Source organism: Monocercomonoides exilis (genome assembly GCF_001643675.1).
Source record: "Monocercomonoides exilis strain PA203 chromosome Unknown scaffold25-1336746, whole genome shotgun sequence".
Taxonomy (NCBI): domain Eukaryota; phylum Preaxostyla; order Oxymonadida; family Polymastigidae; genus Monocercomonoides; species Monocercomonoides exilis.
The window spans coordinates 678234-700658 of NW_027150570.1; the positions used below are offsets into that span (position 1 = coordinate 678234).

Sequence of the window (22425 nt, forward strand, 5' to 3'; positions counted from 1 at the left end):
TTATGCATTTGCTCCTAATGAAACTGCCACATCTTTGTGGCTTCCAGCTCAGCAGTTTCATTATCTTGGTGTTCTCGGAGACGATACGAGGAATGAATGCGGGTTGAGTTCTCTATTTCCGTGCAAAACAATAAAACGAATTTTGAGCAGAGACCTAAATTCGTCGATTTGGGTGATTTGTGTTGGAGTTAGTATACATTTGTCGGAAGAAGAAAGAATCAATGTCCAGTCGAGTGTTATTTTCCTGTTTGGAGAAGGAATAGAAAAAAGTTTATTATCAACAGTAAAAATTAACGATGCAAATTGCGACTTTTCAATAAAACATGGGGAGATATTGATAAGGATGCTGACCATCGAGCGATCAGGCTTCAAACCAGGCATTGTTTTATTTGAAGTGATGAATTCAGGAAAGCTGACTCTGGAAAATCTGAAAGTCAATTCAACAAGAGAAAACACTTTGTTAACTCCATTCACTTCACATTTGATAAAATGCGAGAGTTATGGTTCTGTTTCTCTTGAAGGAGTTTCAATAATTGGGATTATTATGGATGACATCCCCCTTCTTCCAAAAATAACCACTGATTTTATCGTATCAAATTGCACGTTTATTAAAATCATTCGGAAAAGAGGGAATGGAAGTGTGGTGCAACAGACAATAGGATGCTCCGAAACAATAAAAATTGATAACGTTTCAATTTCAGAAAGTCGTAGCGAGGCTGGAAATGGGGGAGGAATGAGCATCGTGATGGAGGATACAGGGAGCTTGATCATGGGTGCTGCTGAGGAAATGGAGTTTAAGAGTTGTGGCGCAGGAAACAATCAGACAATAAAAGGGAGAGGAGGAGGATTATTTCTACAGGTGGAAGGAAATGTTGCTTGTTTGTTGTTGAAAATGCTTCAGTTTCAGAACTGTGATGCATGGAAAGGGAAGAATATATTTGTGGAAGCTGAACGAATAGGTAATGTTGTGAACAGGGAGCGTTTTGCATATTGTTTATCACTTGATCGAAGCAAAGAAGAGGAGGCTATGGGAATGAGCAGGGAGCATGAGGAGTTCTATGTTCCATTACTGTTCTATTTGCAGAGCTCGTTTGACGGACCGGCATTTGTTGGTGGGGTGAACAACCTTGACTTTGACCAATGCGGTTTCAGTGGATATCCGTGCTCGTCGATTTGGCATACCGTTGAATTGCGTTTCAAATCATCGACTCGAGAAATCCAAGTGAATGAGGGGTTTGAATGGAGGGAGATCGTGGAGATGAAGGATTATGAATGGAATATACGTGCAGGGCTGAAAGGAAGGAATGTGAAAGTATCTCCACAAGGAGATGTACCTGAAAGTGGAATGATTGTAGTGAGCAAAAAGTCAACTTTGGTAAATATCTCATTTGTACTATGTTCTTCTCTCTCTGGTAGTGCCACAACGTTCATCAGTTGCTTATCGGATGAGTTGGATGTTGTGGATTGCTCAGCATTGCCTCTTTCAGAAAGCTCGAGTTTTTGTGTAACGTACAATTTTGTTGAAGGCTTTGGAGGGATAGTGAAATTTGATTCGTTCGAGCAAATTGCTTGTGTGATTACAGAAGCATGTGGTCTGATAAGGATAAATGGAGAATGCTCGCTGGAATGCAATCTGTGTTCTTTTGGAATGATACAGAAGCAAAATGGAAATGGAGGATGTATAGAAGTTAGGAGAAGAAGTGACGGACAAGGAAGAAGAGATATAAAATTTGATGGGTGTTCTTTCAGCAACTGTTGCGTGAAGGAAAATAGAGGATGTGGCGGAGGAATGTATGTCGAGCTTGGATCTGATGATTATCTCATAGTGAATGGATCAAGCATTTTTGAAGGTTGTTGTGCGCAATATTCTGCATCAGGAAAAGGCAAAGGAGGAGGGCTGATGATCGAAGTGAATGATGCATCAGGGACTTTTATAATTGGAGAGGACGTGGTGTTTTCCAATGAAATTGTTAACGAAGCAAGTTGTGGGAAAGATTTGTTTGTTGGATGTGAAAGTGGAGTTCTGTTGAATGAGTTTATCTTCGCAGACAGGATGAGATTTTTTGACAATTCATCTGAGCCTTCAGACATACTGAAAATGAGTGGAAGCGAAAATGGGATGGATGAGCCCATCCTTCCATTACACATCTTTTTATATACTCTTTCTTCAGCAGTTATTGTTGATGGGAATGCTGGAACTGATCACAGCTATTGTGGGTTTTCGTTTTTCCCGTGCTGTACTATTAATTTTTGTGGAAAAGAGAGAATTTCAAGAAATTCTAATCAAATGAATCTTATTTCCTCCACTGCTATTAATAGCGAAATGATTTTTTCTGAATTTCCTATTGTAATAAACGCAACTTTGAGCAACATCCATGTAACTGTTAGTGACGAAGGACCGAGTAGAAAATGCAGCATGATTGATTATTCAGTTCCTATGAGAATAATGCAATTGATATTTGATCTTCCACATTCGTTTCAATCTCCGCATTCTTCGTTCGTCGCATCTTCCGTCTTTCTGAAGATGCGGTATTGTGAATTTTGTTTTCCTTATTCTCCATCAGGACTTACGATTGGATTCGGCTTGATCGAAGCAAAAGGAGGAGACGTCGAATTAGATGGATTGATGATGACAGATGCAGTTAGTTTTAATTTTAATTCTGTTTTCTGCATGGAGAATGTTAATTGCGTTGCTATTGAAAATTGCACTTTTGCAGGATTGACGCGAGAAAATGGGGATGGAGGTTGTATTGCTTTGAATGGAATGTCTGGAGACGAGCCATCAGTTCTAATATCTAATAGTTCCATTTCTTCTTCATGTGAAGGTGGATTCATGCAAAAAGGAGGTGGAATAAAGACGCATTTGTCCTTTTGTGCAGAACTTTCGATTTCGAAGTGCAAGTTTTTAAGTTGCTCAGTCCCAGCGTCTGAAAGAGAGGAAATTGGAAATGGACTTGGTGGAGGATTGTTCATTGATACTGCAAGTGAATGTGAAACATTTCAATTGAAGGAACTGGTTTTTGAGTCGTGTATTGCATGGAGTGGAAATAATTTGTTTGTGGGAGCAAATTTTCTTCAACAAGTTATTTCAACAACTTCCCTTGCTTTTGACAGAGTGGGAATGAAAAGAAATGATTTAATTGGACAGGAACGAGGAACTGTAAATGACAAATTTTATGTTCCGCTTGAACTCTATTTTCTATATTTTGGAGATAAGGGGCATGTAGGAAGCGAATTTAATAATGGATTTGATCACACTGGATGCGGATACGAGGATTACCCATGCAGAACAATACCATTTCTCCTGAACTTAAGACATGACACATTTTCATCTTTTGCACATATAGTTTTGCTTTCTTCATTTATTTTTAGAGATGCTTTAATTTTTGAGACAATGGAAATGGTGATTGGTGTGAAAATGGAAATGACAGAAATTAAAACCAGTTCTGAAGGAATTTACGATGGAGAGGGATTGATTGAAACACACAACAAGATAACGTTCGAGGAAATAACGTTTTCTATTCCTCAGAACTTTTCTAGAGCTCAGCGGAAATCTCATTTTCTGTGTCTCGAAGGAATTTTAGTTTTGACGGACTGTTCATTGAAAGCACATCGGGGAGTTCCAACGTACAATTTTGTCACGGCAAAAGGAGGAAAAGTTTGCATTTATAATTTTTCACTGTCATTGCTGGAGTATGGAACAGCATGCATTATTGAGATAAGTGGAGAAGAAACACAAGGATTTCTTTCTGAGATGAAGTTTGAGAATGTTAGGAAAGATGGTGTTGGAGGGTTAATTTCGGCAAGAGAGGGCTCAATACTAGTTATGGAAAACTCAGAAATAAGTGGCCCGCAACAATTTAGGAGGCACGGAGCTATTATTATTGATGAATCCTCGTCATTAGAAGTGAAAAAATCAAATTTCTCGCTTTTGACTAGAGAAGCGGGAAATGGAGCGGTGACAGATGCAAAAATTGGAAGAAGAGGAAAGATGGAAATGTTTGAATGCATAATTTCATCTGTTGCGTGTATTGAACAAGAAGCAAGAGGAGGAAGTATTTTTGCCACTGTAGAAGGAGGAGGGATGTTTGTGTTCGAGAATAACACAATTGAAGGAAGTGAAGTGAAGGTGGCAAATGGGCTAGGAGGGGGATTGCATTTAAGTTTCGGAACAGTTGATGTTGAATATTCAATGAGACAGAACAAGTTCATCGGAAATAAGGCGATGCTTGGATATGACGTTTATCTTGTTTGTTCAGCTCCTCGATTAGTTGTCAATAGAAACAAGTGGGCAGGATCAGCGACAGAGGAGCAGGACGAGAAAACGTTGTGGGTTATTGATCCAGAGCATCCATCTGGAAATGATTCGATGATGAAGTATTTATTTGGACATCCAGAGAGCATTGTGTATGTCAGCACTGAGATGGGGCAAATGGAAGGATGTGGATCAGAAGATTTTCCATGCTATGAAATGTCGTATGGATATTTGCAAATGGTTGAAGAGCAAGACACAATAATGGTTCTTTTGTCTTGTGAACTGAACGGTGAAATCAATCGAGAGAAAGATCCTATGACAATTTGTGGGAAAGGCGAGAACGGAAGTGAGCTGAGAGTGGGCAAAGAAGGACATTTGTCCGTTCCAGTCGGAACGAGCCTGATGCAGTTAACAATTGAACGAATCAAATTTGTTCTACCAACAGAGTCTGTTGAAGATGAGCTGGTGAAAGTTGGTGTTGGTACTGTTTATTTTGTGTTGTGCACATTTGATGGAAGAGATGAAGCCCTTTCGCAAATAAGCCTGATGATTGTGCGAGGGTGTGGAGGGTCAGTACAGTTTGACAGGACATGCGTAAATGGGATGATGTTTTTACAGAGGAAAGGGATAGCTTATCTGAGTGGAGGATCCTTAGTTATTTTGGGTTCGAGAATGGAGAATATTACTACGAGCTGAAATGTTTTATTGTGCGAAAATCAAGGAAAAGTGGAGATTAAGGGTAATTGTAGCTTTGTTAATTGTACTTCAGGAGAAGATGGAGGAGGTCTGAAAAGTTGCATTGGTGCCAATGGAAGATTAATTGTTGACAACTGCACAATACAGAAGAGTCTTTCAAAGAAGGAGGATGGAAAAGGAGGTGGTATTTTTATCGATCTTTGTCATGGGGGAGAATCTTTGTTTATTTTTGAGAAAATTGTATTTTTAGAGAATGCAGCTTGGGAAGGGAGGGATGTGTTTATAGTATGTTCTGATCTGAATGAATCTGCAACAAAAGAAAGATTTGATATGGAGCTCATTAATGATATGCAAAAAGGGATTGTTGACATGAAAGGAATAGATACAATCAGATTTTTAGTTCCAGTTGATCTTCTGTTATTCGTTGTCCAACGAAAAACAGATAAAATCGAAGTATCCCCAGATGGATTTGACTTGCTTGGTTGCGGAGTTCATGATCTTCCATGTAATACGTTTTGGAGAGGGTTTGAGAATTTGAAGGCAAATCTATCATCTAAGAAAATAAAGATTAAAGAATGGTGTGACATTAATAACACGTATGATTTATCCAGATTTTTTGTTGCATCTGCTGAGGATGAAAAGAAGGCATCAATGAGAATAGGAAACAAAAATTGTGGTGATATTGAAGAAGCAATATTTATGAACAAGGAAACACTGAAGATAAATTGGATATGGTTTGAAATGATGGGAACTTCTTCTTTCAGACAGAAAACAATAATTTTGTCAGAAGGAGAAGAATCAAATCTAGTATTGTGGAATTGCACATTTTTTGCGAATAATATACAACCAACAACTTGTAGTCTCGTTTCGTCGAATAGAGGCTTCGTTGAAATGAAATATATTCATGTGAACAATTTTTCATGTGATTTGGTACCTTTTTGTTTTAAATCAGCTGTGATAATGTTCAAATGCATATTTGAAAATGTTTATTCGGAAAATAATTGCGAGGGAGGGGCAGTTAAGATTGAATTAAAAAGCAATGATAAAGCTGTAGCTAATTCAACACTTGCTGAGAGATGCAAGTGTACAGAACAGAATGGGAAAGGTGGGTGGATGTATGTGAAATGCTTTGAATCAACATCTATCAATCCTTTTTTGTTTGAAGATACTTCTTTTGTTTTGAATGATGCAGCAATTGGAAAGAACTTATTCATAAAATCATTTGATTTGAACGCAACTGTCACTTTAGCATCGTTTTTGTTTGGCTTTGATGAATTGAAGAACGATCAGAGTCTGTTTGTTGGAAGTGATGAAAGCTTCGCAGAAGCAGATCTGTTCATGTTCCTGGTTGAATTCAAAAGCTTGAAAGTATTTGTATCCTCCTTCGGACATGATGTGATGAGATGTGGGGGAAAAGAAGAGCCATGTATGACATTATGGAAAAGCATAAGACAAAGCAAAGTTAATGATAACTCCAAAGAGATGGTGGTAGCTGTAATCCTGAAAGTTTGTTTGGATGAGTGTTTTAATTTGTCAGGGTACATTGTTGAATCATCAACAGTGCCAGAAGAAGCCCCGTTGAGAGCTATTGTTGAAGTGAAAAATAAAATTGAAGGAATGAGTTGCCCATGCATCGTAAATGAAAAAAAACTGATGTTAAGGATGATCGCCTTATCAGTAGTTGAAGGATTTGAAAGTGAAGAAGGAGGAGTGATTGTGAATAAAGAAGGAATTTTGAAAGTGGAAAACTGCCTTCTTGAGTCAAATGGTTCATCAGAAATGTGCGGAAGCTATTCGTTTATTGTGATAGAAAAAGGAGAATTACAAATAGAAAAACTTGATATGCAGGATTCGAACGCAAGATGTTCACTAATTGTGATAAAATGCGGTTGCTGTTGCAGCTTGAGTCATTCTGAACTAACTTGGGGAACAATATTTGAAGGATGTGTTGTTGATGTTATTGATTCTCTGGAATCGAATGAAGAAGCAAAATCTCAATTGCACATTTCGAACTCGTCTTTCAACTCGCTGTCTGGAAGCAATTCTTTTCCATGTATAATAAAAAGTGATTCAGCTTCGAAAGTTGGAGTAGAAATAATTAACACAAGATTTGAGATGTGTAAGGCTTCTGCGTCTGTCAAAGGAGGAGTTGGATGGATCAAGCTGAATCATGGAGGAGAATTTTCATTGAAGCATTGCGATGTTATTCAATGCGGATGTAGCAGTGACGAAGGTCGAGGAGGAGGCTTTTATCTTTCAACAGATGAAAATGGAACCATGAATTTTGTATTCCAGAATTCTACGTTCAAAGGAAATAATGCAAAGACAGGAAATGACATTTTTATTGAATGCGTGTCAATATTTGATCAGATTGACGAAACACATTTCCTGATGGATTTGAGAGAAGGGATATTCAACAGAATGAATGCAATATGGGGTATTGATAATACAGATAATGTTCCTGTTGATTTAATGAAATATATCACAATTCATCAAGCTGATATAATCATTGTTTCGTCTGCAAGAGAAAAGGCAGGAAAAAATGATCGACAATGCGGAACGAAAACTCTGCCGTGCCTTTCATTGGATTATGGATTAAACCATCTCACAAGCGACTTAGAGAGCAGGCTCCTTATTGAAACTGAGGGATTGATCGCAAAAGAAGTGCAGCTTGGAGATGTGACTCTGGCAAGCAGGAACAGTATTAAGTGCAGCATTGGTATATTGAATGGAATTGAGGTGTTTACAGAGAATCTTGTTTCTTCACGGGGGAACACAAGCATTATCAGATGCTGCTTTTTATTCAACTGCTCGTTCGTCTCAATGCATATGCATTTTCTATTTGTGGAAGGGGGGCTTCTTTCGCTTTTATCTTGCTCTTTTGCATCCCAATGTGCAACAAATGCTGGGAGTGTAACTCTTCCTCTGAATCTTATATGTGTTGGAGAAGGCCAGCTGGAGATAAGTGAACTTGAGGTTAGGGGTCTCAGCTTTGACTCAGCACCGATACTTCAGTTATTTCAGAATGCTAAGTTTGCAAAAATTAATGGATTGAACATCGAGAATATAAAAATGAAGTTTATGAGTGTCATTGAATTTTGTACATCTTCTTTTTTTTCAAACGAAGATGAGGCGATTCAGTCGGTTTTAATAACATTATCTGTTTTTGAAAATATTACTCATTCTTCTGATGGGGCTGCGGCAATCGATTTTTCGACTTCGAACATCCATCCCACTCTCTCAAACTGCTCGTTTAGCAAATGCATATCAGAAGATCTGAAAGGAAGCATTGCCTCTTTCATTTCTTGTAGGAATGCAACAATTGAGCAATGTTTGTTTTCTGGTGATTTGAATGTTGATAAACTTGAAAAAAATGAATCAATAACAGAATTCGAAGATATTTGCAGGTTTAATGGTTCGTTGATTGAAATGAAAAGCACTTTTTCGTTCATGAAAGATTCCACAGTAATAAATGCTTCTTTTGGAGGTTTGTCCATTTGTGGAGGTGATGTGAGGATAGAAATGGGGATGTTTATGAACAATAACCCACATATCTGGCGGTATCCTTCTCTAAGGAGGAACATAATGTGCTCAGACAGTGGAACTGTTGACTTTGAAAACGCGAAAGGTGGAGATGGGGTTTTTCCATATGTGTCGCTGTGGATACAGAACGATAAATGTGTATTGACTGGCCTTACAGACCTAAGACCTTCATCTTTATTTATTCCATCAATAAAGAATGTGTCAATTGAAGAAAAAGAGATGCAAGCATTTCTCAAATTCGAGGGTGCTCTTCTGCTTCCGTGTAACCTATCGTATGTAGTTTCTGTTGTGGTGGGAGATGAAGAGATGGTGGAGTCACATGATTTTGATATGGACATGTTTGAATCAGAAGAGGTTGTCAGAGGAATTGTGAATCGTGACTTTATCGATCAAGGAGGAGAAGAAACAGAAGTGTCAGTAAAGATCTTATTTGGAAAAGAAAATGAACGTGTATCGACAGAGCCTTTCATTCTGAAAAACAGAAGCGAGCCCAAAGCTAATGGAGACGAAAGAATTGTTGAAGGAGGAAAAGAAGGAAAATCTTATTGGTTGTTGATTGTGATTGTACTTGTTGTGATTTTGTTGATAATTCTAATCTCACTTGTGATATTCATTGTTCGATGGAGGAAAGTTAAGGAAAGAAATGAAGAATTGCAAGAGATTGTGAATGATAATATCAGAAAAGATCCGAAGGCGTTTGAGATGGTGACGATGGAGATGTCACCAGAGGAACAGTGGAGAAGAGCTGAGAGAGAGGCAGAGAAGAAGAATGAAGAGAGGATCAAGAAGAGAGTGTATGATTCAAATATGCAACATTCAGAATCGTCGGAGTATCTTTTGTCTGAGAGTGGCTCCACTGAATACATCCTGGGGAGAGATTCAGACAAGATTCCAGAATGGGCGCTGGAGAAGGTTGAAGAAGAAGAGATAAGGAAGCGAACTCCATCACCTTCCATTTCATCCACTTCAACCATAGACACTTCAGACACTGAATCCACATTTGTTCGAGGGGAAGATTTGTGTCCGACAACCTCATCCATGTCAAATCTGGTGGATGCAATGGCCTGTTCATCTCCTCATGAGAAGCTGATTGTGGATTTGAGGGATTCTCTGTTCATGCTGTTGCATGGAAGGAATGAGAAGAAGGAGATGGAAATCGGGAGTCTTCAACAAAGAGAGCAAACAGCTGCCCAGATCCTGTTCTGGGTGGCAAATGGGGCACTTCACTCGTTTGAAGAAATGGACGATCCTCTTCAATCTCTTTCCAATCTGAGCCCACACATTGTGCTGTTCTCAGAACATATGGTCATCTGCATTGTGATGCACTCTGACTTATTGTCTAATGATTCTGATTCATCGTCCATCTCTTCATCAACAGTTGTGACATCTGCCAGTGATGATGACGATGAAGATTCTCTTCCTTCATCAGCGTTTGATGATGAAGATAGCTTAAAAAAAGAGTGTCTGAGGTGGAAGGCGCCTGAGCTGCTGATCAACAAGAGTCTGGGAGCAACAAAGGAGTCAGTCTCGTTCTCGATTGGGATGATGCTGTGGGAGTGCCTGACGCTCCAGATCCCTTTTGGGGAGTATGAGGCAGAGGTGGCTGGAAAGAAGATTGCGAACGGAGAAAGGCCAGTTATGGCTGCAGTTCGCGACTCTTCTTTTTGTGAGCTGGTCAAATTGGCAGTGAGCGAGAAGCCAGGAGCAAGGCCAATACTGAGCAATCTGAAACGAGAATTCATCCAGAGATTCCCAGCAGGAGCTGTAATCCTTACAATGTCTGATGCAGTCACCTACAAAGAAGGGTCTCAGGAAAATTCAGAAGTGGAGCAATCTGGATCTTTGGACTCCTCGGAAATAATATTCATCAACAGTCAAAACACTCGCAACTGAACGAGCAGAGAAATAGTCAACATCATAGTTGAAGAAGTTAATGATTTTTATAAAAAAAAAAAAAACCAGCAAACCCTTTGCTTTCGGAAAATGGTTGAATGTCTTGCCAAGTGTTCAGAGCGAAACCCAGATTGAAAAGGAAGCAGAAATTCCTCTTCAATCCAGTTTTTTTGTGTGTGTGCGTGGACATTAAGTTTGTGTGAATTTGGATCTTCATTTCAATATTATCCTCTCGTAAATTATACAGCAAGCATTCCATTTTTCATCCTTTTTTGTTGCTCTTTGAAGCTTCGATTAGGAAATAATTCTTGAACGAAAAGCTTTCTCAAAAAAAGTGTGCAATTGAAGATTATTGCAGTAACTTTAAAGTCCTTGAATCGCATTTGAAAATTCTGGATATTTTTTTTTTTTTGAAAAAAGCTTTTTTGGAAAATTTTATATTATACTGAATTGATCAATTTTTATTTTATTTTTATTTTGAAGCTGAAATGAGGTCAAAAGGCACTGGCATTACACGTTCTGAATTAATTGCAACAATTGCAGTAAGTGTCGTTACTACTGCTATTTCTATTGTTAATAAATTAGCTGTAAAATCATTTCCTTATTCTTCTTCGCTTTCTCTAATTCAAAATGTATTTATTTTTACTGGAATCTTCATTTACTGGATTTTAAAAAAAGATGGTCCAAAATTTTCTTCAAGAAAAGCAAAGCAACTTTTTCCAACTGCTGTTACAACATCACTAAATTTTATCACAAATTTTAAAGCTTTGCAGTTTTTGAACGTCTCAACTGTTGCTGTTATGCATAATGTTAATCTTCTTCTTGTTGCTGTATTGGATTATTTTCTTTTTGGACGACGTTTTTCAAAGCAAACTCTTTTTTCACTTTTTCTAATTATTGTTGGTGCTGTTCTTTATGGATATGGTGAAATTGTTGTATCGTTTGTTGGGTATTTGTGGCTTTTATTTCATATGTTTGCTCATGAAGGTCAAAGTTTATACACAAAATTCATCACGACTAGATATGATTATTCATCTGTGGAAATGTCTTTTTACAGTTCTCTGTGGTCATGCCCAATACTATTGATTGCGATGCTTTACTCGGGTGAGCAATATCAAAGCATTTCGATGTTGCTTTCTTCTAAAGCAATTTGGGTTTGTTGTTAATTATCTTTTCAAATCTAAAAAATATTTTATCATTTGAAAAATATTTCAATAATATTTTAACTTAACAAAACTTTTTTGGTTTTGAATATGTTGACTAATATAGGCATATGTCAGTGGGGTGCTTGCTCTCATTCTTTCGAATTTGCGCTTCTTTTCCCTTAAAACTTTGAGCGTAACTGCCTATGCTGCCCTGAATATTGTAAATAAAGTTCCTTCTTCAATTATATCTGTGTTTCTTTTCGATCAAAAAGTAACTTTTGTTCAAGTTGTTGGATACATTGTAGCGTTTGCTGGTGCATATTTGTATTCAATTTTTGGAAAGAGAGACACATTTGATGAGGATAGGGCAATCATAAAGAAGCAAAAAAATTGTAATCGACCAGAATCTCCGGAAGGAAAAGGAAGGGAAGAAAACAGAGCCTCAGAAGAAGGAAGGATTGCATCTGACGATGCTCAAAATGACAATAGATCGCCTTTGCAGCCTTTTTCTCTTTCTGGCGCTTTCTCAAGCACTTCATCCAATACTTTGACTTCAAGCAAAACGGATCAATCTTTGTCAATTGGATCTCCTCTGCCAGCAAATAATGAAAGCTTGCAATCAAATGGTCCCTTTGACTCTCTCATTTCGTCGGATGAAATGAAAGTGGCGCAAAGCAGAGTTCTCGAAGCCCGGAAAAAGAGGTCAGCAGGACGGAAGCGAGGAAACTTTTCGGCTTTGGTGGAGCAGATGAGCAAAGAGGCGTTGTCTCAGACAGCCAAATCTCAAATCATTTCAGAATATCCTCCGCTGCCGCCGCAAAAACCCATCACGCTCATTTCGCAAATGTCTGTTTCTCCGTCTTCAAAGAAATCTTCAAACACAACACTTCTGTCTGATCAACACGTCACAGTTTCTTCTCCTGAACCGCAAGAAGAGAACGTGTTAGTTTCAAACAAAGAGGAAAATGAAACGTAAATTGCGAACTTAGAAAGCAAAAATTACCAGTTCGGTGAACTATAACATTATTTGTATGATATTTATGCAGCTTTATCTGCTTTTTTTGATGAATAATTAAAACTTTCAATAAAGGTTGATTTTCTTTTGTGAATCTTTACAGCTACTTCAACAAATTTGTTGAAAAACAAGGAGAGCATAAATATTATTTTTCTATTATCTGTGAATAATTTAATAATTTTCTGAATTTTTCTAATTATTCAAGACTGATGGTTCAAAAGAACACAAAAATCAGATGAAAATAAGAAAATTTGAAGAAATTACAATATACAAATTAGATAACAGTAATTTTTTAACAATACTCTTCATCTGTCGGTTTTTTTTTTTTTTTTTTTTTTTTTTTTTTTTTTTTTACTTTTTTTTTTTTTTTTTTTTTTCTTGAGATTAATTTGTTATGGGTTCGCACAAAAAGTGCCTGAAATTTTAAAAATTCGCACTGAGCAGGATTTGAACCTACGCGGGATGAACCCAGCAGATTTCTAGTCTGCCGCCTTAACCACTCGGCCATCAGTGCTTGTGAAAAGAAGATTTTTTTTATACATTATAATAATAAACTATTTAATTAAAAATTTTTATCAATTTAATAGAACTATTTTTTTTATTTTTTTTAAATCAGTTTATTATCAATAAAGCTGATTATTTTTGAAATGATTCTTTCGTTCGAGTTTTGATCAAATTTTTTTATCTCAATGGGATTTTGAAGAAAATGAGTTGAAATAAGGAACACTTATTGATTAAGTTATTGCTTTTGCAAAAACAAATTCTTTTCAGAATCCCATTGAGATTTACAGATATCGCATAAAATACAGGACGTCGCACCTAATGCTATTAAAGATCGATTTCACAATAACCGCAAGAGGAATAATTCTGACATTTTCCCTCAAAACACACCTCATCAATTCAAACTCATTTGATATTCAAAACTTTCAAAACAGCTTCATTTGTACTCAGAAAAAATATATATATCGAAATCTCGGAAAAATAAGATTTTGGACTTCTCCGAGTTTTCTTTTTTAATTTTCTCAGGGCACAAATAAAGCTATTTTGAAAGTCTCATTTATCAGTTGAGTTTGCATTGAAGAGACATATTTTTTGGATTATTGTCACAATTTTTCCACTTGCAGTTATTGAGAAATCGATCTTTAATGGTATTTAGTGTGATATCCGGATTTTTTGAACAATCAATAATTGTGAAATTTGGAGAGTTGGAATGAAAAATTTTTGGAAAAATTTAATTGTAATCTTCTCTTGAGGAATTGACAAAAGAAGTATTTTGAAAATTTCCGCATGTGAATTTGAAAAAAAGACAAAGAAAAATGATGAAATTAATCCAATTTGTTTTTCATGTATTTACTGAGTAATCGATCTGAACCTGTATTTTTTCAGTGTCCGGACAAATGAGCAAAATCAATGATTATGTAAGAATGAATTTTCTTTTGGTGTTTTGTTTTTTCAAACTTTCAAATTCACGAATAACAAGATTTTGAAAAAAAAATGTCCCATTTAATATTTTTTTTTGGTTCTCTTTGAATTTGTTTCTTTCGCATTCTTGTAAAATACATAAAAATTCAAACTTTGCAGAATAATTACAAAATTCACAAAATGATACGTAATAAAAATGATCTTAAAACTTATGCAAAAAAATCAAAACATTTGCAAATTTTTTAATTTAACGTAAATCAATTAAAAAAATTTGATCTTTCATTCAGGAAATTTTGTTGAAAAAGAAACACTTGAAGATTCATTCAGTGACTGAGGTGGTAAGTGAGAAATTGTTGCTCTCCTGCTCATTGAATATGGAGTTAACGAAGACGTTGAGCTGTTAGAAGGAAAAGAAGACGACTGCCTTGTTGAAGGAGATATTGGGCATCGACAAAACATTGAGCAATCTTCAGAATTTCCTGGAATTCCCAGAGGGGAAGGTTTGTACTTCTCCTTTTTTCCTCCCGCTTCTTCTCCGAACTCAAAATCTGTTCCGTGCTTTTTCCGACCGCGCCCCAGAACCATATCATCAAAAATCGAAGATGTAACATTTTCGTGTGTTGTATTGGAAAAAAATGGGGTTGAAAAAGTTGAGATAAAAGTGTCTGTTGCAGCTGAATAAGGACGATTTGCATATGGACGATAATGCGCAGATTGACGAGTACTTGAAAAAGATGTTCTCGATGGCCGAGTCCCAAAAGAAGTATGAGGTCGAATATTTGAAGAGCTCTGCGTTGAAGATCTTGATCTATTTACTGTCAAAGAAGAATTCTCATTTTGAAATAACGTACGAAACGGAACATCATTTTTCTTTCCAGGAATAAGTGAATAATCTTTTTTATTTTCTTCACATTCTTCTTTTCCTTCAAGCAAGCTATTTTCTTTTTTCTTCAAATTGTATTGCTGTTCAGCTCTCATCAGAAGCATTGCATCCGTTTCTACATCTTTCTTTTTACTCTCAACATGAGAAGGAAAATCAAGTCCACAAAGTGATGCAATATCTTCAAAAACCTGTGGAGTTATTTTTCCTTCATTTCCTTTGTCAACAAAGTGTACCAAAGATTTAACATCATTCTTAGTTACTCCAGGATCATAGTCTTGTAGATATCGGAGTAGTTCTGAATAAGTCAAATATCCCCTCCCTTCAATATCCAAAAGAACAAATACATCCGTGCAAATCGCATGAAAGGAAGTTTCTATTAAATACCGTCCAAAAAAACGTGTAAATGTTGAAAATTTCATTCTTCCTTTTCCACTTGAATCAAGCTCTCCTGCAACAAGTCCTGCATTGTACTCATGAGAGCGAGTTCGATATTTAAATCCAACATCAACAACATCATCAATTACAACTTCTCCTAAATCAAAATTAAAAATTAACAACAATCAAAAATCAAAAACTGTGACAAAATACTCACCTGTATTTTCAAAATCCAATTCATTAAATACATTTTTTAAATAATATACAACTTTGTTTGGCAAAAAATCAGCCATGAAAAAAACACTTTTTAAAATGTGACAAAATTTTAAAGGGTCTTATTGAATGACAACTCCTCCAAGGAATAATAATAATTCCAATGACTATATTCCAACAATGCTATTCTGGATGCATAGAATAATTTGACCCACATTAAATAACAAACATTATCAAAAACATTTAAGTGTTTGCTGAGGCAGTTATTTTGATAATTATGTATGAATTTTAATAAAAAATATGCAAATTGAAACAAAATATCAAAATGCAACTTTGAACATTATTTCTTAAGATGTTAAATGAAAAAGTGTGAAATATCGATGATAATAATGTGGATGACCAGTATAAAGATTTTTTAAAAATTTCAGATTTGTCAACTCGGACGAATAATCGAAAATGACGATCTGCAAGTAGCAAAAAAGAAGAATATTTTAGAGGAACTTGCTCTTTCTTTGAATGGTATTTTTTCTTCCAAACGAGGCGATAAATTTCTTTTAATATTTTTTCCAGATAGCACAAAGGCAATATATGATGAGAATTTTGAACAACTTCTCTTGTTAATGGTTAAAATGCTGATAAGAGGGCAAAATCACCAACTTCAGGTTTTTATTTATCATCGAAACCTATCTATTTTTCAACCACACCTTTTCACAAACTTCTTAAACTCGTTATAGTCCCTCATTGAAAGGATAGTTGGAGTTATTGAACCTTTTATATGTTCCAAACAACAAAAAATAAAAAAAGAAAATCATAATATTGAATTAAATGATTTTGTTTGCCAGGCAGAAAAGATATTTCGTTCTTTCGTATCAACGCCTCGAAAGTCTGAGGATTTTGTGAATTCTTCGCTTGTGATTGCTCATTTAAACTTGCTTTCATCATTCGTTATATGTGGATATGAAGTGGCGTATTGCAATTCATTTAAGGAATCTCTTGATCAACTTTTATTATCAAAGGATCTAAGCATATGCTCTGAGACGACAAAATTAACATTTCTATTATCACGTCAAGAGTTTCCAGCAGGTTCTGAATGGGCGAAAGCATTTTCAATGACATCATCATCATCAATACAATCATCATCATCATCATCATTATCATTATCATCTTCTTCTTCATCTTCTCCTTCTCCTTCTTCATCTTCTCCTTCTCCTTCATCATCATCATCTTCTTCTTCTTCTGACATTGATCCATCTGCTGCAGTTGCTTCATCTCACCCTTCTTCTTCTCCTCCTCTTCATCTTCAAGCTTGTAAACCATCATCAGAACACACACTTTCTTCTCATTCACTGAAGGACCTTCTTTCTCCAGGCAGTTCTTCAATCCATTTTGTCTCGTCGTCTCCATCCAGAATCTCGTCCTCACAGGCAGCTGTGTCGCACACACTCGTTCTGAGGCACACAGCAGTGGTGGTGGAGCAGAAGATAGTCAGCGGTGTGTGGAAGGTCTGCGGAAGGTTCCTGGGCAGCCCTCGGAGCGTGGGGATTGTGAGCACAAGGACGCAGCTGCGGGACGAAGAGGAGCTTGCAGACCATGAAGGTGTGAAAGATGGATGGAGTTTGTGTGGAAATGCTATGGAAACAAGAGAGAGAAGGAAAAAAAAAAAATAAGAGGAGAAATTGGAAGTTGCGATAGTAGAAGTGGTTGATGTTGTAGTTGCTAATTCATTAGATTTAAAAGAGAGTTATCAAATATCAAGGGCAATATTGCGTTTATTTTTTTAAAATCTTTTTTATGATATATTAATTGTTTTCATTTATTATTATTATTTTTTATTAATTGCATCTGTGCTGCTACACTGAAAAAAAATAGATGGATTGGAATATTTCTTAGCGTTTGCGTTTCAACTTCTGCATTTGCTGGGCATTCACTTATTTTTTACAATCTTTTTTTTTCACATCTTTGAATTTGTGTCGAATAATTTTGACTGTTATTCTTCCTTTCCTCACTTTTTTTTTCAATCTTTCCTTTCCTTTTTGGCTTTTTTTGTATGGATTTTTTTGTATTGAAGAGGCTATTTGTACCAGGGAAGCCGAGAAGTGAGAGATCTTGCAAAATGCACAGATCAACCGCAAACAGCTGACCCTTCTCTCAAATTAGTAAATTCAATGTCATCATCATCATCACCAATACCTTCTTCTTCTTCCCCTTCTTCTTCTTCCTCTTTCTCTTCTACTCCTTCAGTGTCTTCTCAATGTGTTTCTGTTGAAATTGACATGATGTCAAAGCCTCGCCGTGTCACATTCTTTGCAGATGGCAACAAAATAAGCTGTTCTGTCACTCACATACCAGATTCAGTTTTCTTTGGGGTATGCAAAAAAAATTTTTTTTCTTTTAAACTCATTCTTTTTATTTTCTATGAATTATTATTTTCTTTTTTCATTCTCGACCACCCACTTTCTTTCTCTTTCTTTCTCTTTCTTTCTCTCTCTAAATGTATTTGCGTTGCAATCTTATTAAAATAACAATTTTCATTCTCTTAACAATTTCACAACAATTTTCAAAACTTTACTCCTTCATAAACATCTATTTATTCCCTTATTTCTTATTTGCTTTTATCGTTATGCATTCAGTTATCCTTTTATGAGCGTAATTCGAGTTTTGTTGTTGACTCCTTCCAAGAAATGGCATCGCCAACTGTTGTTGCTACTGATCCTGACATCACCTTCAGATGGAATGAGCTTCCACAGGACGAAGCTTCTGATTATTTTGATGAAGTCTTCTAGAAATTGACATGAATCAATATTCAATTTTTGATTTTTATTTATTTATTTTTTATTCTTGTAAATATTTAATTAAAATAGATAAATTCTATCAATGGAGAATTTCTTAAAAACAAACAAACAACAACAACAAAAAAAAAGTTCATGAAAATGCATATTCTTTTGCATTTACATATTTAAGTTATTTGTAGTAAATTTTCAAAATTAAAAAGACAAACATAAAGGATATAAATAAATTTCTAACAATTCATTGAATAATGATTTTTGTAAACAACATTGAGAATCTTATCATAAAGCAGAAAAAAGTGTCTGATCTTTATCTTCCATCTTTTCTACTTTTTCAGAAGTTGCGTCTCTTTCAGCCATCTTCCAGCATTGCTCCATTCCCATTCGTTGCAGAACATTTTGTGCCGCCGTTGAAGAGTTGACACAATCCATTCTATAACAAAAAAAAAAAAAAGGTGTTTAACCTTGGAGAGAGATAAAAAGAGAGAAGACAAACCGAAATTCTCGAAATGTGGGCTTCTTGACAACACCTTTCCATAAAAGCTTGCAGCTAAATATGTGTATAAATATCGAATTAATTACAATGCAATTGTCATAATTAAAGAAAATAAAGTTTCAAATATTAAACAGTCACATTTAATAATTATCAGAAAATATTTAGAAAGAAGAGGCACACAAATTAGTTTCAATTGGTATCATTGGTTGATTTGGAAATCTCAAAGAAGCGCTTCCAGAGGCTGGAGAAGGCTGCGTGGAAGATGAAGGATCTTGCGCTTGATCGGATTGTTGAGAACTTTCTCCAGTTGCTGCTGGAGCAGCCTGTGCTTGTAAAGGAAATGGCATTCCCCAATTTATTCTCTTTGTCATTGTGTTTATGTATTTCTTGATGTTTTGCGGTGGCCCTTCAACAAGAACTAATTGCATTCCTGGCTGACCAAAAACCATAAGACACATGCCTGTCAAATGAAGCTCAACTGCATTTGTCTTGACTCTAAACCTCAATTTAGAGTTCGATAAATCTCCGATCCTGAATAAAGCAAGAACACAAGCTTTTTTTAAATCTTCCCTGACTTTATTAACAATTTTTTCCCTCCGTTCTTCTTTTGATAATTTTCTATCTTGATTACGCTTTTCATGAGCTTCTCTTCGTTTTCTTTCGGCTTCTCGAACAAGTTTTTCAACTTCTGTCGGATTTGCAACCATTTGCTCATTAAGGACTCGAGCCATATTTGATATTTTAACCTTTGGTGGAGGAGGTGGCAATTCTCCAGTTCGTATTTTTTCTTGTATTTCTCTGACAACAGCCATCCTTCTTTGTCTTCGAATCTTTTTTCTTTCTTTCTTAGTTAGCATTATTTCTTGAGGCGGAGGTGCATAAGTTGTTGTTGCAGGTGGGAGTGCAGGAGGTATAAAAAGATTTCCAGTTATATTTTCAACTTTCACAGCAGAATAAGAAGAGTTTTCAACAACTGGCTCATCCCACCATTCTATTGCTGGTGCTTTTCTTCGGTTTTGAACTGATGTAGATCCAAACTCAGCAAGAGAAACTTGTCCATCAATTATTGTATCTGTTACATATGATAAAGCTATATTCTGACTCCTTCGCTTAAGTTTTTGCTTTGGAGCATCAGATGTCGTTAATAAATCAAGTTTTAGTCGACGACTAAAAGCCATATAAAGGAAAAAATTTAATTAAAATTAATTTGATCTAATGTTTTAATAAAATTTTTTGACAATCACATAATCCCATTTATTGTTGAAATTTTTCTTTGATCGGTTTTTTTTTTTCAAAATCGAAAGAGAAATTACAGGAAATGTATCATACACAATCTTTTGTTATGCTTGAAAAACATTCGACACTCAGGGAAGCATATCGCGATTTTAAAGACACAGACCTTACGGTTCATTATGACGATGGATCAACAAAGACATTTTCAGCTCCTTGCAAAGTTAAAGATGTGATAAGCGTGCCTCAAATTCGTAAATGTAGCTCGCCCATTGTTGGAGCACTTGTGAACAATGAATTGATGGGTTTGATAAATTTCATGAATTTTTGATTATTTCGAATAAAAATTTTTTCTTTAAGGAATGGATGAACTTCTATTTACAAATGTGATGAACATAAAACCTGTTCCATTAAATACATCGCTTGGAGCTCAAATATATCGTCGTTCACTTCAATTTCTCCTTTCTATGGCTGTTAGCAGAGTATTTCCAAAAAGAAGACTTGTCATTGGACATTCACTTGGAAGTGGAATATATTTTGAATTTCAAGAAGAGCCCATTGCAGCGTTGACAGAAGAAGAACTTCAAAAAATTAATGCAGAAATGGAGATGATCGTAAAGTCTGACTTCCCTATTAAACGTAGACGTATTGCATGGCCCGAAGCAGTTGATCATTTTAATGCCATTAAGCAAGAGCAAACAATGATGCTTGTTGCGCAACACAACCGCCCGTACGTGCCAATTGTAGTTTGTGACGGATACATCGATATCTGGCATGGACCGCATGCTGAGTCGACGTCAATATTAAACAAATTCGAGCTGAGACGATACGGAACAGAGAGCGGATTTCTGCTGCGATTCCCAAGAGCAGAAATACCAGACGAGATCCCTGAGTTTAAAGACATGCCGAAGATATTTGACACATTCAAGGAATCCAAATACAGAGGAAAAGTTCTGGGAGTGCGATGCGCGGGCGATCTGAACCGTCTTATTGGTCGCGCAACAAAAGGTGACCTCCAGTCGTACATTTTGGTGTCCGAGGCACTGCACGAAAGGCAGCTGGTGAATGTGGCAGAGAAGATCGTGACACGCCCGTCGGTTCATCTTGTGCTGATAGCAGGACCTTCATCTTCGGGAAAAACGACATTTGCGCGGAAGCTGTGCGTGCAGCTGCAAGTGTTTGGGAAGCGTCCGCATTGCATTTCGCTGGACGATTTTTACGTCAACCGCGAAAAGACACCAAAAGACGAGAAAGGCGAATACGATTTCGAGGCTGTTGAAGCACTTGACCTGCCGTTTTTGAATGAGACGCTGCTGAAGCTGCTGAGCGGTGAGGAAGTGACACTGCCAAAATTCGACTTTAAGTCTGGCACGCGCAAGCAAGGGCAGTCGATGCAGCTGAGCGATAACTCGATCATTGTGATGGAAGGCATCCACGGCTTGAATGACAGACTGACTGCGATGATTCCACAGGACAAAAAGTACAAGATCTTCATTTCTGCGCTGACTCAGCTGAATCTGGACGATCACAACCGCATCCCCACAACAGATAATAGGCTGGTGCGAAGGATGGTGAGAGACTTCCAGTTCCGCGGGACGTCTGGCGAGGAGACGCTGATGCGGTGGCCTTCGGTGCGAGCAGGCGAAGAGAAACACATCTTCCCTCACCAGGGCAATGCAGACTTCATATTCAACTCGGCACTTGATTATGAGCTGGCTGCACTGAAAGTGATTGCAGAGCCTCTATTGAAGAACATCAGGCCAACCACCCCGGTGTATCATGAGGCGCTGAGGCTGCTGTCGTTCTTGCAGAACTTCGATCCAATTCCACACAAGTACATTCCTGACTGCTCAATCCTGAGAGAATTCATTGGAGACTCGCCATATCACAAGGATGTGTTTTAAGAAATTGAGAAGGAAGAAGAAGAAGAAGAAGAGGAGGAGGAAGAGGAGGAAGAGGAAGGCTATGATGAAGAAGAGGCAAGAATCACCTTGAAGATTTGTTTCTCTTGTATATTTTTTTCAAGCAAGAGATTGAGAGTGAAAAAAAATAAATTTGAAAGAGAAAAGATTATTATTATTATTATTATTTTTTCTGTTTTAATGTTTTGGAGAAAGTAACTTCCATTGAACCGTAAGGCGCAAACGCTGCATTTCTTCATTCGCTGTTTTGTATTATGTGCTGGATGATAAATGTGAAAATTTTAAGCAACCATTTTGACTTCTTGGGCTTTTTCATATTTTCTTCATTTTGATCAAATTATGTTCTCTCTTTTTAATTGAGAAACCATGCAAACAACATTATTTTTTTTTTTTTTTTTTTGAATTATTTTTGTCATATTATTTTTTATCAAACAATCAAAAACAGTAATGTCAGATTTGAAGGAATTTTTATTTTCTAATTGTTTCATCCAATTAAAAAGGATTTTCAAAACGTCTTTTGATTTATTTTCTTTAAGAATTCTGAAAACGTT

At 36.5% G+C, this 22425-nt stretch overlaps 6 protein-coding genes across 6 annotated transcripts; 4 read left to right on the forward strand and 2 right to left on the reverse strand.

The window, feature by feature from the left end:
• Nucleotides 1-544: 544 nt before the first annotated feature.
• On the forward strand, nucleotides 545-10706 carry MONOS_3374 (uncharacterized protein; the record flags this gene model as incomplete). The annotated part of the gene is made up of 6 exons (XM_067873371.1): nucleotides 545-638; nucleotides 702-4919; nucleotides 5025-5135; nucleotides 5202-5475; nucleotides 5563-5685; nucleotides 5812-10706. The coding sequence occupies 6 exons, from the start codon at nucleotides 545-547 to the stop codon at nucleotides 10385-10387; spliced, it is 9396 nt and encodes a 3131-aa protein (XP_067726613.1). The 3' UTR covers nucleotides 10388-10706.
• A 139-nt stretch (nucleotides 10707-10845) lies between these two features.
• On the forward strand, nucleotides 10846-12717 carry MONOS_3375 (putative GDP-mannose transporter). The gene is made up of 2 exons (XM_067873372.1): nucleotides 10846-11541; nucleotides 11657-12717. Exons 1-2 carry the CDS (start codon nucleotides 10876-10878, stop codon nucleotides 12506-12508), a joined length of 1518 nt encoding a protein of 505 aa, XP_067726614.1. The 5' UTR covers nucleotides 10846-10875; the 3' UTR covers nucleotides 12509-12717.
• A 1531-nt stretch (nucleotides 12718-14248) lies between these two features.
• MONOS_3376 (uncharacterized protein) lies at nucleotides 14249-15520 on the reverse strand (the record flags this gene model as incomplete). Its single annotated transcript, XM_067873373.1, has 2 exons — nucleotides 14249-15384; nucleotides 15445-15520. 2 exons carry the CDS (start codon nucleotides 15518-15520, stop codon nucleotides 14249-14251), a joined length of 1212 nt encoding a protein of 403 aa, XP_067726615.1.
• A 272-nt stretch (nucleotides 15521-15792) lies between these two features.
• Nucleotides 15793-18315, forward strand: MONOS_3377 (uncharacterized protein; the record flags this gene model as incomplete). Its single annotated transcript, XM_067873374.1, has 7 exons — nucleotides 15793-15807; nucleotides 15869-15959; nucleotides 16011-16102; nucleotides 16175-17036; nucleotides 17310-17331; nucleotides 17509-17806; nucleotides 18071-18315. 7 exons carry the CDS (start codon nucleotides 15793-15795, stop codon nucleotides 18221-18223), a joined length of 1533 nt encoding a protein of 510 aa, XP_067726616.1. The 3' UTR covers nucleotides 18224-18315.
• A 56-nt stretch (nucleotides 18316-18371) lies between these two features.
• On the reverse strand, nucleotides 18372-19936 carry MONOS_3378 (U4/U6 small nuclear ribonucleoprotein PRP3). The gene is made up of 3 exons (XM_067873375.1): nucleotides 18903-19936; nucleotides 18723-18776; nucleotides 18372-18659 (listed from the first exon to the last, which is right to left on the reverse strand). Exons 1-3 carry the CDS (start codon nucleotides 19898-19900, stop codon nucleotides 18509-18511), a joined length of 1203 nt encoding a protein of 400 aa, XP_067726617.1. The 5' UTR covers nucleotides 19901-19936; the 3' UTR covers nucleotides 18372-18508.
• A 37-nt stretch (nucleotides 19937-19973) lies between these two features.
• Nucleotides 19974-22335, forward strand: MONOS_3379 (Uridine kinase). The gene is made up of 2 exons (XM_067873376.1): nucleotides 19974-20257; nucleotides 20313-22335. Exons 1-2 carry the CDS (start codon nucleotides 20041-20043, stop codon nucleotides 21854-21856), a joined length of 1761 nt encoding a protein of 586 aa, XP_067726618.1. The 5' UTR covers nucleotides 19974-20040; the 3' UTR covers nucleotides 21857-22335.
• The last annotated feature ends 90 nt before the right edge of the window (nucleotides 22336-22425 follow it).